This window comes from Panthera tigris, chromosome X (genome assembly GCF_018350195.1).
Source record: "Panthera tigris isolate Pti1 chromosome X, P.tigris_Pti1_mat1.1, whole genome shotgun sequence".
Taxonomy (NCBI): domain Eukaryota; kingdom Metazoa; phylum Chordata; class Mammalia; order Carnivora; family Felidae; genus Panthera; species Panthera tigris.
The window spans coordinates 12094961-12109726 of record NC_056677.1 but is presented as its reverse complement, the minus strand read 5'-3'; the positions used below and the strand labels follow the sequence as shown (position 1 = coordinate 12109726).

Below are 14766 nucleotides of genomic sequence, written 5' to 3'. Positions count from 1 at the left end.
GAAAACCCAGAGAGAAAAAGCAGAGAAACCCAGACCTAGAAGGAAACGAACATTTGAAACCCCTGCGTCAATTCCTTTCAGATAATAGAAAATATGAAAAATTCCTCTTTCACAATATACTTAGGCATTTTACCTCTCCACAAATTCAAACTCACCTCTCCACAAAAACATGCATTCTTATTCTCTCCTCTCGTCCCACTGATTTTTAACCAGCGCAATTCTGTCTCCAGCGGAGCTCATTTAGTAACGTCTGCTGACATTTGTGGTTGTTCTAACTGGGTGAGGGTGCAACTGTCATCTCTGTGGATGACCACTGTGGATACAGGGCAGGGATGCAGCTAATCACCCTACAGTGCACGCTTCACGTGCAACATCACAGAGTGGCCCATCCCCCCAGTCAGCAGTGCCTCGGTGGACAATCCCTGCACCACAGGGATGTGCCAGGTAGCTGGTGTCTCAGGAGAAGAACGGGATGCGGGAGGTGGCAGGAGAGACCATCTGCCGCCTCCCTTGATGCCGCACTGACAGCAGAGCACACGCTGGCAAGCTGCTCGGCTGGAATTAACTCTGCAGTTTGTGACTCGGGAAAGAATATTCCAGAGCACGAAGCCACTGACCTGCTGGCAAACGTGAATACGCAACTTGCAGAACGTTAAGATTCACGGGGAGAATTCGCCGTCTGTGGATCCACGTTAGTAAGAAGACCACTGCTAACCACAACAGCACAGAACGGGTTCCAGAGTACCGGAAACTGGGACATCTCCCTTGTCCTATTTCGGCACGATATCCTTTGAACATGTTAGAATCGGTCAAGGAAAGGACTTTCTGAACCTTATGACGGTTTTGCAATACACGTGTATCAAATCATCACGCTGCACAACTTCGACTTACACAATGTTATGTGGCAACTACATCTCAATGAACCCGGGGGAAAAGAATTTTCCACATTTATCTGAGAAGACAAGTAGAGAAACAAGTAGCTGTTCTCACGGTTCTTAGGGCACAGAATCCCACTCTGGAATGCCACTGACAGCACGTGGATAAACAGGACACACGTGATTGCTACGAAACCAGCCTTTCGCTCTCTCGAAGGCAGCGGGGTACTCACAGGCTCGGTTCCGGGTTTTGTACGTGCAGGTGTAGAGGCTGCAGGGCCTCGCCGGCACGGAGCTGGGGATCTGGAATCTTCTCCACGGTGACCTGCATGGAGAGGCTTGCAGAATGGCCCTGAGCATACTCATCACCACCATGTTTAGCTTGAAATGTTGATCAGGCCCGAAATAACGTGCAGGAACCTAATAACCTAGAGGGAGGAGGACAGAGAAGGCGAAGCTGTAAACAACCGAGGGTGACCATCGAGCGGAAGCTCTGAGTAGGGCAACAGCATTAGGACTCTGAGCACACATGGTGGGGCGGGGGTGGGGAGGGGTGGAGGGGGAATGAGTCAAGAGTTAATCCACTCCTCTTCCTGAAACTCACCTGCCACTCCAGCAGGAAAGATCCTTTGCTGTCAAGTCTCCTTCCCACTTCTGCCTGCACACCAGCCACAAGGACTCCGGTTCTTCCCACTCCCCGTGCTCCCTCCGGCCTCAGGGCTTGTACGGATGCTCCTCCTTCCCTGGACCACTCTCCCTCCATCCCCGCCTGGTTCTTCCCCCCCACCCCCCTCCAGGTGTTCCACTCCAGCATCACTTCCTAGAAGCCTCCCCTGACCGGCACTCACCAGGTGAGCCCAGCACCCTCGTCTCCCTCACGGTGCTCCTTGCAGTTGAACACCTGATCAGGAATGTACTTTACGACGCCACCTTCCTGGAAGCCGAGCCCCATGGTGGTAGGGACCGTGTCTGTCTCTCCCGTAGCTGTATGTCTTACTGTCTGGCACCTGATGGCCACTCAGTGACCTGGGCACACTTCCTTGGCGATAGAGAAGATGTTGATCTTAACTAATTTCAAGAACCACAAACTGTGAAGTGATGCCAGAATGTTCTAAGACAGTATGAAGGGTTTTTCCTTTTCCTAGATGCCACCGTCACCCATTTGTGGGGTTATTTATACTTCTGAAACACTTTGGAATGCTTGCCATTTAAGGGTAGGGCCCCAATCCCTACCTGTAAGATCTGAAGGACCCCCAAAGTTCTGTACGATCTGAAGGAGGACCATAGCTAAATATGAGTCTAAGCTGGTCTCACAGGGATGGAAGTTCTGCCAGTAAACGTTTGTATTTCAACATTTATCATCATTTCCTTTGTTCCAGGCACCATGTTGGGTGCCGGGATGCAAAGCTGAACAAGGCACGAACTCTACCTTCCAGGTGTGCCATTAATTTCTCCTGCTCAGGGCCTCTTGAAATGCACATCATACGGGAAGGGAAACCATGACTCCTCAGATTCTGCCTTCAGCCTATTAGAGGCCTCTCAATTGTCTGGCAATGATGGGGGAAGGAGAGGTGCCCAAAGGTATAAAAAGAGAAATAATGATCCCTAGCAATGCTGAGCAAAGAGGCAAATGTTCTCATTTCACCCTTTCCTCTCTTTGTGTACTTCACGAAGTACACTGGTTTTAACTGACGGTGAACTAGCTCTTCTCCCCTGTGCTGCTGCCCTTAACCTTGCTAGATCTGAGCTAGAGGAGAGGTCTACATCTAAGGGAAAGGAGAGAAAAAAAAAATCACACCTGAAGTGTGTCCAGTAAAAACAGGAAGGAGAGTTACTTCCTGTTACTACCTGAAAGGAACCAGTGAGGGCTCCAGGCAGAACCCTTCATGACCATCAACGAGCCATGTGTCTGGCCAAGTACTGTAAAGTGACCTGTGGCAAGCAGCCAGCCTTGAAACCTGGTGCCATGTACCCTGTTGTATACATCACTTTGCCAGTGAACACACTGAACACAGGAAGCAAAGATGCATGGTCGCTGCATTAAAGGGGACTGGTAGAAAGTTGTGAATCCCATGGAGGCTCCTCGCCTGCAGGCCTAACTCCTTACCTGGGGTCTTTAGATCAGCAACAACTAAACTATGTTTGCATTGCCAACAGGTATCAGAAATTCTCAAACCAACATAAAATCACTTTTGTTTAGTTTTATGTGTGTGTGCGCGTATACATACGCATACACATTTTGGGGCGATATGTCAATATGTACCTTCTTTAAGCTATGCAGATTTCAAATATAGATTGGTAATAAACTTTCAAGATATTATCAGGTTTTTTTAATGTTTATTTATTCAAGAGAGAGAGAGCATGCGTGCACAAACACACGAGCAGGGGAGGGGCAGAGAGAGAGAGAGAGAAAAAATCCCAAGTAGGTTCCGTGCTCAGCACAGAGCCCAACACGGGGCTTGATCCCATGACCCTGGGATCATGACCTGAGCCAAAATTAGGAGTCGGATGCTCAACTGACAGAGCCACACAGGCTGCTTCTCAAGATATTATCTTGATAGTGCCTTGTGCCAAATAAAAGTACCTCATTTTCAAATCCCTCCATTCACTGAATTAACTCATCAGGTGTATGAAATAATAGACCATTGGCTACCTCCTTTCAGAATCTGTTTCTTTTTTGTCCTTAATTTTTTCTATTGGCAAACTTCAAATTCGTACAAACAGTGGAAATACTATAATAAAACCACCTCTATACCCAATACTTTATTCCAACAATCATCTGCTGGTGGCCAAGCATGTTTTATTTCTACCCTCCCTTCTACTTCCCCTCTCTGTATTACTTTGAAGCAAATGGTTGACATCTTAGAAACTTATCCATGATTGTTTTCCATAGGAAAATATCTCCAAATTTATAGTTTCTTCTCCACAAAAATCATCTGTAGAAAATACCCTCTGGTGTTGTTTATGGACAGAATATGAAAATAATCAATTTTCCAAAATTAAAAACATTGCAAAAAAGCCCAGTAACCTGATATTTTCTCAGTACCTGCCTATCCCTTCATGTAAACATTTCACCTCTCTCTTGATATCTCCACCCTAATCTTGGATGAGAGTCATATCAAGACCTTTATGCTTTTTTCTAACTTGTAAGACTATGTGCAGCACGAAACTGTATAATTTATAATTGCAGATCAGCAGAGTAAAAGGATTATATGAACTGAAATATGTAAGAATAAGGCTTAATGTACACACTTCATCTTATGCAAGAAAGAATCTAGAACCAGAGAAGAAGGAGAAACATTTGTTCAGTAATGCTATACATGACGTTGACTCTTTCTGTGACTTCAAATGGTCTAAGGGCTGAAAAAGCTCTCAGAAAAGCTGGTAAGTGTTGTATAAATGAAAGTTCTTATTATTCAAATCGAGTTTGCTAAAATGCTACTGATGCTATAAATGCAAACACTAAGAAAATAGAAAGCAGTTTGGGACAATTTTTAATTTCATGTTTTTTGTTTTCTTTTTGAGACAATGCCATTAAACAATTCCAACTACAGAAGGTTCTTTCTGATAAAATCAATTTGACGGTAACATTTTTTTCTTTTTTCTTCAATGTTTACTTATTTTTGATATATAGAGAGACAGGGAGAGAGGGAGAGAGAGAACGAGCAGGGGAGGGACAGAGAGAGAGGGAGACACAGAATCCAAAGCAGGATCCAGGCTCTGAGCTGTCAGCACAGAGCCCAAAGTGGGGCACGGACTCATGAACCGTGAGATCATGACCTGAGCCAAAGTTGGATGCTTACCTGACTGAGCCACCCAGGCACCCCAACAATAAAATAAAATTTTAAAAATTGCTAAGAGGTATGGGGAAATCTTGCCTGAATTCTGTGCTTCTTTTCATTGATTTCCGTTCCTGACTTGAAGCAATAATGAGTGATTATCTCATGCAAAGCACCGGGCTGGGTGAAGACGAAAAAGTCATGTTTTCTCCCCATTCCCACAAACTTACAATCTATAAAAAAATATTAAACATGTAACTTTTCTGTTTTTTTTCGTTACCTTTTTATATTATGGAAAAATGTACATAATATGTACCATTTTAACCTTTTTTAAGTGTACAATTCAGTGGCATGAAATATCACATTCACAACGTTGTGTAACCATCACCAGTATCTATACCCCAAGCTTTCATCATTCCCGGCATAAACTGTATCCCTGTTAAACAATAACTCCCCAATCCTCCCCAGCACCCCACCCCCAGCACCCCCTGGTCTACTTTCTGCCTCTATGTATTTGCCTATTCCAGATAATTCATGTAAGTGGACTCATACAACATTTTCCCTCTGTGCCTGTCTTATTTCACTTAGTATAATTAAACAAATACTTCCTAATCAAAGCCAGATGTGATGGCAGCTCTGACTTAATTCAATGAGAACACAGAGGGCAGAGGCTCTAAATTTTAGCAGGGGGCAGCATCTGGACCATGTGTCACAGGAGAGAGACAATTTGAACAGGAGAGGCAAAGCTAGAGAGATAGGGGTAATGTCAGGGATGATGAGGACATTTGGGGAGGCAGGAGTGTTTAGTAGTCAAGGCTGGAGAGGACAAATGAGGTTGAAATGGGCAGAACCTTGGGCTTATTCAATAATCAATCCCAGTGTCAGAGGTCGGCAAACATATCGAAAAGGACTCCTTTCTTGCTTAACAATCTAAATGGAAAAGGAGACTTAGTAATTCCCAGGAACCCTATGATAAGTTCAACATATACTCAAAAGACGGGACATGCTGGTTGTCCTTCAAAGGGAAAGTTGTGATAAGACATAGCCAAGTGCGTGTCTGACTGCCAGGGGAGTTGTACAGACAAGTGGGTACTCACTTGGCCCTGCATAAGAGGCTGTGTGGGGATCTGAAGCATGTGAGCGTGGTGCCCAGTGAAGTCTGGGTGAATGATCCTTGGTCTAGCTCCACAGAGAGCCATCAGGAAAGTACCATGGCATGGCCAGGGCTGTGTTCATTCCTTGGGCGACTGCCCTGCTTTCTGCAGTCATGCTGTCTGTGCACGGCACTGAGGCTGGTGGCTGATGACACCCGGCCCAGAGGAAGTATCTCCTGCCCGCTTCTGGACTCGCTCTCTAGGGGTAAGGAGTACACAAAGTTCCAGCGAGCCCGCTGGTACCCTCAGCTCTTGGTCATCTTCTTTCACAAAGCCCATCAAGCTGTGGGCTGTGCGCAGGGTCTAGAAACCTGAACCATTTCTCTGTCTTCTAAGAATGCTGCTGACCTCACTGCAGTGAACATAGTCTCTGAGGATTATTTTTTTTGTGTTTTTAGACCAAAAAATCCCGTTTTGTTACAAAGCCAAGTATATCTGAATTTCCCATTATCCCAAGTCTGTTATGAATATTTGTTAAGGTGCTGGCCAAGCAGATGCCCAGGTGACGCAGCTGAAGGTGAAGCTGGATGGGACTGGAGATTAACTTGAAGAATATGAATTTCCAGGAGGGTGGAAGACTCTCAGGTATTATTCCACACATACAGGATGGTTTCTGAGGACTCCGTGCGCACAGCGCAGGATGGATGGGAGTGGGCAGAACGGACGCGGGAAGGTCCGTGACAAGGAGATTCCTCCAACCATCCTTCATTCAATCCATCACTCTTTCATCCTTTCATTCATCAGGACGTCAATCAAGCAGCTACCAAATGCCAGACACTGGTCTGGGATCACTGAGGAAATAAAACAAAGTCCCTATCCTGGTGGAAATTACATTCTGGTCGGGGAGACAGATAATAAACAGCAACGTAACACATAAGTCAGTTGCATGGACAATTAAAATAAATTCAGTGAAAAGTAGAGCAGGATGAGGTGACTCTGGAGTGCCACTGGGAAAGGAGTGTTGCTTTTGAAATAAATCGCTTGAAGGAGGCCTTACTGAGGTGAAGTTTGAGCAAAAAGTTGAAGGAAATGAAGAAATTAGTTCTGGGGCTATCGGGGGAAGGGTATTCCAGGAAGACGGAATTGCCTATGCAGAGATCCTGAGGCGGGAGCATGGCTGGCACATACAAGGGATAGTAAGGAGCCCAACACGGCAGGAGCAGAGTGTACTAGCAGGACAGTAGTAGGAGATAAGGTGGAGAGACCATGAATGCCAGATCAAGTAGATTTCTAGGCCACTGTAAAGGTTCTGTCTCTAATTCAGCATTTCTCACCCTTGACATTGTTGACATTTGACCAGATAACTCTGTTTTGGGGCTGTCCCATACATTGTACGATGGTTAGCAGCATCCCTGGCCTCTACCCGTTAGATGCCGCTGACACACTCCCTCCATTACGACCACCAAAAACGTGTCCTGACACCGCTGATGTTCCTTGGAGAAGGGGAATCACCCCTGAGTGGAAACCCCCGCTCTAAGTGAAATGGGGGACACAATGGAGTTTTGGGAGCAGAGAAAGGACACAACCTGATCTGCATCTTTAAAAGATCATTCAGGGTGCCTACTGGAAATCAACTGGGATGGGAGGCAGGAAAGAAGCAGGGAGATCACTCAGAATAATCCAGGGGCTGGAACGAAGGATGTCGTAGTGGAGGTGGTGAGAAGCAGTTGGGTGTTGGCTGTAACCTGGAGAGACAGCCCGTAAGATGTGAAAGAAAGGACTCAAGGATGACTGAAAGATTCTCCGCCTAATCAGCTGGAAGGACGGAGTTGCCAGGAACCGAGATGAGCACCACAGTGTGCAGAACAGGTTTCGGGTGGGACAGGAGCAGCTCAGATTTGGGCACTGGAGTTTGAAATGAAATTCCAGGAATCCAAGTGACAGAATATGAAGCACTGACGGGAGAGTGACAGTAGCGATGAACCAAGGTACTCTGTATGCAAGACACTGCCATTTGGGTAAAAAAACCTAGGATCCGGCACTCAACTGGAAGAGAGAAGAGGGAAGAAGTTGAAGAAGGCCCCATGATTTTATGGAGGGACGACGCTGACGGTAGAAGGAGGATGAGTCCCTGAGGAGAGAAATAAGCCGGCTCAAGGAGCAGGTGGGAAGGGAAAGAGGTCATTCTTCCCGTGAATCTTACGGAGTTGAGGTCCAAGGGGACAGCGGGAGGAAAAGTCTAGGAGAGAGTCAGTGCAGCTCTGGTGCTCAGGAGAGGTCCTGAGGTCAGAGAGAGAAGAAAATTCCCTTCCCTCCCCCAGGAGTAACAGGTGTATAGAGGGAGACTGACAAAGTGCAGTGAGGAAGCCAAGAGACAGAAGGAAGAGTCAAAGGCGATCAAGGAAGGAACAGAGCATGGAAGGTCAGGGGTGAGGAGGGTTCCAGGAAAATCCAAATAAACAGAAACTCAACTTAGCTAATGCTGGGCTACAATACCTGTAGCAATACGTGAGGTTATTTATGCCAAAGCCTAAAGATAATCCCCTCTGTTATATTAAAATTATAATTTATTGATAGTTAAATTTACCTGTTGATCTCATAAAACCGTAACTTGTAAAAACCATAAATAATGTTTATCAAACATTATATATAACAATGAACTACTAGTATACATTACTAGATTTCACAGAAAATCCATCCTTACTTAAGTTTGTCCTTAAAGATGGGACAGTAGCTTGAATGGGCCCCAGGAGCGCTACATTTTTTTCACTATATGCCTTTACTATCACTAATTATTTATGTACGTCCTTAACTTTTACTAACATGTCCTTTATCTGATGTTTTGCAGACTTAGAAATGTATGAAAAAAAGATTCTAAAAGCTTTTAAAGAATCATTAATAAATTATGTATTTATTAAATGATAGGGAGAGTTGATCCTTGAACAACACAGCTCCATTTGTATGTGGGTTTTTTTTTTTAATTTTTTTAACATTTATTTACTTTTGAGACAGAGAGAGAGCATGAATGAGGGGAGGGTCAGAGAGAGAGGGAGACACAGAACCGGAAGCAGGCTCCAGGCTCCTAGCTGTCAGCACAGAGCCCAACGCGGGGCCCGAACTAGTGAACCACGAGATCATGACCTGAGCCGAAGTCGGACACTCAACCGACTGAGCCACTGAGGCGCCCCTGTGGGTTTCTTTTCAACAAATACAGTACAGTAGGGTAAATGTATTTTCTCTTCCCTATGATTCTCTTAATATTCTTTTCTCTAGCTTACTTTAAAGTTTATTTATTTATTTTGAGAGAGAGAGAGAGAGAGCGCGCGAGCAGGGGAGGGGCAGAGAAAGAGGGAGAAAGAGGATCCCAAGCAGGCTCCGGGTTGGCAGCACAGAGCCTGACATAGGGCTTGAACTCATGAACCGTGAGATCATGACCTGAGCCAAAACCAAGAATCGGAGGCTCAACTGACTGCCTAGCTTCCTTTATTGTAATATAGTATATAACACATATAATACACAAAATATGTGTTAATTGGCTATATTATTGGTAAGGTTTTTGATCAACACTAGGCTATTAGTAGTTATGTTTTAGGGGGAGTCAAAAGTTATAGATGGATTTTCGACTGGGCAGGGGGTTGGTGTCCCCTAATCCCTGTGCTGTTCAAGGGTCAGCTGTAGTTTGAACTCTGCCTGATTAAGCCATTTATATGTATGCAAAACAGACAGAAAAAAAAAGTACTGACTAAAGGTTACAATTACATTGAAGAAAATTCCTTAATTTTCATCAGACTGACTCTCCATTTTCTCACCTCCTGAGTTCCAAAGGAAGCCAGTCTTTTGCAATATGCCCTGAAATGTAAATAAAAGGTTAAGCTGTCACGTCTTGATGAGAAAACGGAGCTTCTTCCTCTCACCCACTTCTTCCCCAAGATCGTGATCCCAATCTGGGGTGGCCAAAGGTTTCAAAATACATTTCTAGTAACTGTTTTGTGTGCCACAACCAAGCTCCCCTGTGGTGCCGATGAGATGGAATTTTCTTCCTCCCATCAGATTTCCAAAATATTCAAGTTCTCTCATTCACTCACAATTCACATTCTTTATCGAGTCCCAACTGTGAGTGGTCACAACCTTTCGCCTGGCTCCAGGGAGAACAGGGCCGGTGTGTACAGGCACAGAGAACCATGCCCTTGATGATCTTGGCCTTCTGGTGAATTTCAGTCCTGGTTCTGACATAAAAATTATCTGAGAAAGGCCCTAGATAGCTGAAAGGTTTTCCATATTCCAACATATTCTGAGGGATGTGCAGGCAGATAAGGGGTAGGGGCTGAGGAGCTTCCCTCACCCGAAAATCTGGCTACTCCTTTCCTTATTCCAGCAAGGCTTTTAATAGCAGAGAGGAGGTGGCCACATTATCTGTAAAGGACTAAGAAGAAGCAGAAAGCAATATAGTCTGTAGTATTCAGACGCTGGGAGAGAACAAGTTCGAACCAAATTCAGGTGTACACATTAACTTCTTGTATTTCTCAAATTTTCCCAGGGAAAATACAGGGGACGGGAGGGTGCTTACATTAATATTAAAGAGTTGCCACCAGCCTTAAGGTAGCAGCGTTTAGCAGTGAATGCCACAAAGACTCATAACTATCAAAAATGTACTTAGGCGTTTTTCCTTCAGTTCTGGGGCGGGGCACAAAACAAAAAGGCCAGAAGTAACTGCGGAATGGAGAAGGCTCAGATTCGTCCACGTGACACAGCTGTGATGCTGAGTCCCTGCCTTGGGGGTGGCTGGGACTCCGTCCACAGACCTTGGTATAGTCGGGGGTGGGGGGAATACAATCCAGACCCAAGTTAGTCCCAGTTTGCCGCGCCTTGGTTTCCGGAACTGCAATCTGAGATTTTGTAGCCCTTACCCCTGTCTACACCTATTTCACAGCAGGTTGGACTTGAGTTAATTCACATCCAACCACCCCTGGCAGCGCTCTCTCCTAGGGAACTGCCCTCACGCCTCCCCGCCAAATTCCCTCAGACAACTGTTTCCCCGCAAGTGCAATAACCCTAAGGAGGTGCAGCCATCTAGTTGATGAGTCCCATGGTAGAATAGGGCTGCGGGGGTGAAAGAGCGACGCCCCGCGGGGACCCCGGCAATTCTCGCTGGACCAACAGCTGTCCCGAGTCTGAGACCTGGCGTGGTGGGGCGGGGGGTGTGAGGGTCTCAGCCCTCCCCGAGTCGGCGTGTCTCCGCTGTAGCCCCCACTCCAGTCGGCCACCGGCCCTTACCTTAGCGTTTCTCCAGAGCGCGAACCTTGGCGGCTAGCTCTAGTCCCGGGACCTGCCGCTAGTGCGGGGGGCCATCATAGCCACGCCCCATCGTCACGCCCCACAGCCTAGGCCACGCCTCTCTCCTTTAGGCCTCTCCCCACAGGGCAGGACCACGCCCCCTCACGTCCTTACGTGCTGCCCTGACCACGCCCCCCGACCGTGCTCTCCGTAGTCCGCGGCCTGGCCTCTCCCGCCCGGTCACAGCCACGCCTCCCCACCCGGGCCACCGCCCTGAGCTCCCCCTGGGCCCAGCCCTCCACCTTGGTTACGCCCCTGCGCTCCGCTCTGGCCCCGCTTGCCCCGCTTGCCCCGAGCCCCTAGCGCTCCCTCCTACCAGGCGGGACTTGATCGTAGGAATTTGAGGTCGCGTGGGCGGCCTCCCCTTGTCTCTAGAGAAACACTCCCGGGTCTGGGAACTGAGCGCTGGCGACATTTTGTCGGGTGCAATCAGACTGCAGGCTTACGAGCCTCGTGTAGAGAGAATGATTTTCTCAGGTTTCTCCCATTTCCAAACATGAAGACTGAATGCACTGAGAGCACGTGGCTCAGTAGGGAAACGCAAGCATTGGACGAGTCACGCAGCCGTGTCCCTTTCCCGCTATTTTCATGTCCACTTTACCCGAGTTTGTTCAGGCCAGTTTTCACATTTGAACTAGAATTTGAAACTGCCCCTTTCTGCCAGTTTTCACATCCCCTCAACCAGAACTATGGGCCAATGTTTTTTCTAGTCCCTCAGCCAACCTTAAGTGCTAGACAGACGAGTGGAGTAAACAGAATTCCTGTATTTCCTGATGCCTCCTCCAGATGACCTTGGCTAGGCACCCAGTGAGCTTCGGCTGTCTACGGCCTGTAGAGAGACACGACCACAATGAGACTGAAACTCTGGTTGCAGCCCTGTGTGCGCTCTGAAATCACTGTGCTAGCCTTACTCTCTCCACTTAAAACTCTGGGTCCACAAGAGAAATGTGAAGGTTATAACCAGCTTTTCTACTCCTGTGCAGAAATCTGATTCATTAATTCAAATCCTATTTTTGGAGTACATGCTCCTGTAACAAAGGAGATGAGCTTCAAGGAGCTTAGAGTCTGAAGTTGTCCCAACTTGGGTCTCAATGTGACAAGAAATGATGAGAAAGAGAAGATGTGGCAAGGGGCTGATAGGTGGAAAAGGATTTGGTAAGCATAAGTCTTCTTGATTTGATTAGTAGGGATATTTTGGGCAGCAAACACAGGAAGCCACTTTTATGGGCCTTAGTACACTTCTTTACACAATAAATTCTCAATAAATCTTCATTGAATATTTATATTTTTCACATGTGTAGAAAGATAACATTCCTCCTTTCCTAGCAGTAAGATTTGCTACATTTATTTCTTCATATGCCAACAATATAATTTTGTGATAGCATATTTAGTTTTTCTTTCCTTCCCACCCTCCATATCATTTCTGGCTTGAAGACAGTGGGACTATACAAAATGTTGCGCTACAAGGAACACAGAGAAAAGAACAAGTTTCAACAGAACAGTTGTATTAAGCTCACCCTGACCCTGAGAACCCTGCCTCATTTATAAAATGTTTCAACTGTCAGTCATTTTTGCCTGGAAAATGAACTCACAGAATATGGTCCAAATACAGCCTGTATAAATCACTGAGTTGATTTTTATAATGACTTCTGCCTTACCTTCTTCCATGGACAATTTGAGGCGGCTTACTAAAATATTGACATTACTGGATAAAACAAATAGCTTAAGGAGCCAGGGAAAGGGGAACTTGATGTAAAGAGAATAAAGCAGCCAATGATAAGATTAGCATTTAAGTATGCAGGCCACCAGATCCAGAACAGTTGTTAACTTGGGACAAAGATTTGCCCCTAAGCTTTTGAACAGCAATAGAAAAGAGGAAATAGCAATCATTTTAAGGTTTTCCTGTTTTCTTAAGATAAAAATCAACCTTTTGGTGTTTTTTTTTTTTTTTTAGAAACACAGTTTTTCTTGCATTTTAGTCCTGAGAAAAATCCTGTTTCCTCATATAGATGATGTAGTAAGCTAAGTGGGAAATGGGAGTCGTGAGGAGTTAAACACAGATTCCCTCAATGTAAGCTATTGGCACAATCACAAAGCACAGTGCATTAAATCAATTCTGTGAACCATCAAAATTTTCTGTTCATTCAAGTACACAGGCCCTCCAGGGTAGCATTTTCATAATCTTTCCTAGGATGGCAAATAGGTTTCAACTCATCGGTCAACTTAAAGCTGTTTGTAGTGGCTACCTGAATAACTATGCTGAGTTTTGTGTATTTGTCTAGGCTCAGAAGGAAAAAGTTCTGTGACTGATTAATGTCTGTCATGGGTCCAGGATGGGTGAATGGCTACATACAAAAAACCTATTTGGTAGCTCTGATTTGTAGAAATAGAGGTCTTTGCATGCAGAGTTTTTGTGTAGTCGCTCCAAATCAACAATTCTCATTATAGGGCTTTTTAAAAAAGTTTTCTTTATTTTGAGAGAGAGACAGACAGAGGGAGACAGAGAGAATCCCTACGCTGTCACCACAGAGCCTGATGCCAGGCTGGAACTCATGAACCATGAGATCATGACCTGAGCCAAAACCAAGAGCTGGACGCTTAACTGACTGAGCCACCTGGGTGCCCTTATAGGGCTTTTTCTAAATATCTAACAGCGGAGTTCAAGTTCCCTCTCTCATTCTGTCCCACCCACACTAGTCTTCCCCTCTTCATTCCTTTTTTTAAAAATGTTCATTTATTTATTTACTTAGAGACAGAGAGTGAGCAGGGAGGGGCAGAGAGCAAGACAGAGAATCTGAAGCAGGCTCTATGTTCTTAGCGCAGAGCTTGACACAGGGCTCGAACTCACAAACCAATCCGTGAGATCATGACCTGGGCCAAAGTCAGATACTTAACTGACTGAGCCACCCAGGCGCCTCTTCCCCTGTTCATTCCTATCTCAGAACATTTCCTTTGCTGTTCCTATTGTTTGGACCACTCTTTGCCGAGATTTACATGACTGGGTTTTTCTCATCATTTAGTTCTCAGTTTAAATGTTGTCTCTTTATTTATTTATTTACCTATCTATCTATTTATTTATTTTGATAGAGTGGGAGAGGAGTAGAGAGCAAGAGCGAGAGTGAGAGCGAGAGCGAGAGCGAGAGAGAGAGAGAGAGAGAGCATCCCAAGCAGGCTCCGCACTATCAGCACAGAGCCCAACTCAGGGCTTGAACTCACAAACCGTGAGATCATGCCCCGAGTTGAAATCAAGAATCACTGCTTAACGGACTTAGCCACCCAGCTGCCCCAAATGTTGTCTCTTTAGAGCTGTCTTTCCTGATGACCATATGTGAAGTTGCATCCAGAGTCTCTCCATCTACACTGGGCATAGGGATCACCTGGAGATCATGTTACAATGCATACTCTGACTTAGTGATTTTGGAGTGTGACCCAAGATTCTGCATTTCAAGCAAGGTCTCAGGAGATGCAAACCTGATGTTCCACAAAAGACACTTTGAGTAGCAGCCCTACTTCTCTATCTCTATCATATTATCTGTTTCATTTTCCTCATGCTGTGTCTTACAACTTGAAATTATTTACTCGTTTGTATTTTGGATTGTTGGTTGGTTGGTTGGTTACTAGAATGTGAATTCCATAAGAGCAGGGACTTTGACTAGTTTGTTCAGCTTTGTATTCCCAGCACTT

At 45.6% G+C, this 14766-nt stretch overlaps 1 protein-coding gene across 3 annotated transcripts in view; it reads right to left on the bottom strand.

The window, feature by feature from the left end:
• Positions 1-11120, bottom strand: part of CA5B (carbonic anhydrase 5B) — a 51283-nt gene extending 40163 nt beyond the window's left edge. Inside the window, exons 1-3 of one of the 3 annotated variants that reach the window (XM_042973995.1) lie at positions 11023-11089; positions 9558-9597; positions 1109-1303 (exon numbers count right to left, since the gene is read on the bottom strand). In XM_042973995.1, the coding sequence (XP_042829929.1) occupies positions 1109-1250 (142 nt within the window). In that variant the 5' untranslated portion in view covers positions 1251-1303; positions 9558-9597; positions 11023-11089. The other 2 variants (XM_042973994.1, XM_015542111.2) reach the window with 2 other exon arrangements.
• Between the last annotated feature and the right edge of the window lie 3646 nt (positions 11121-14766).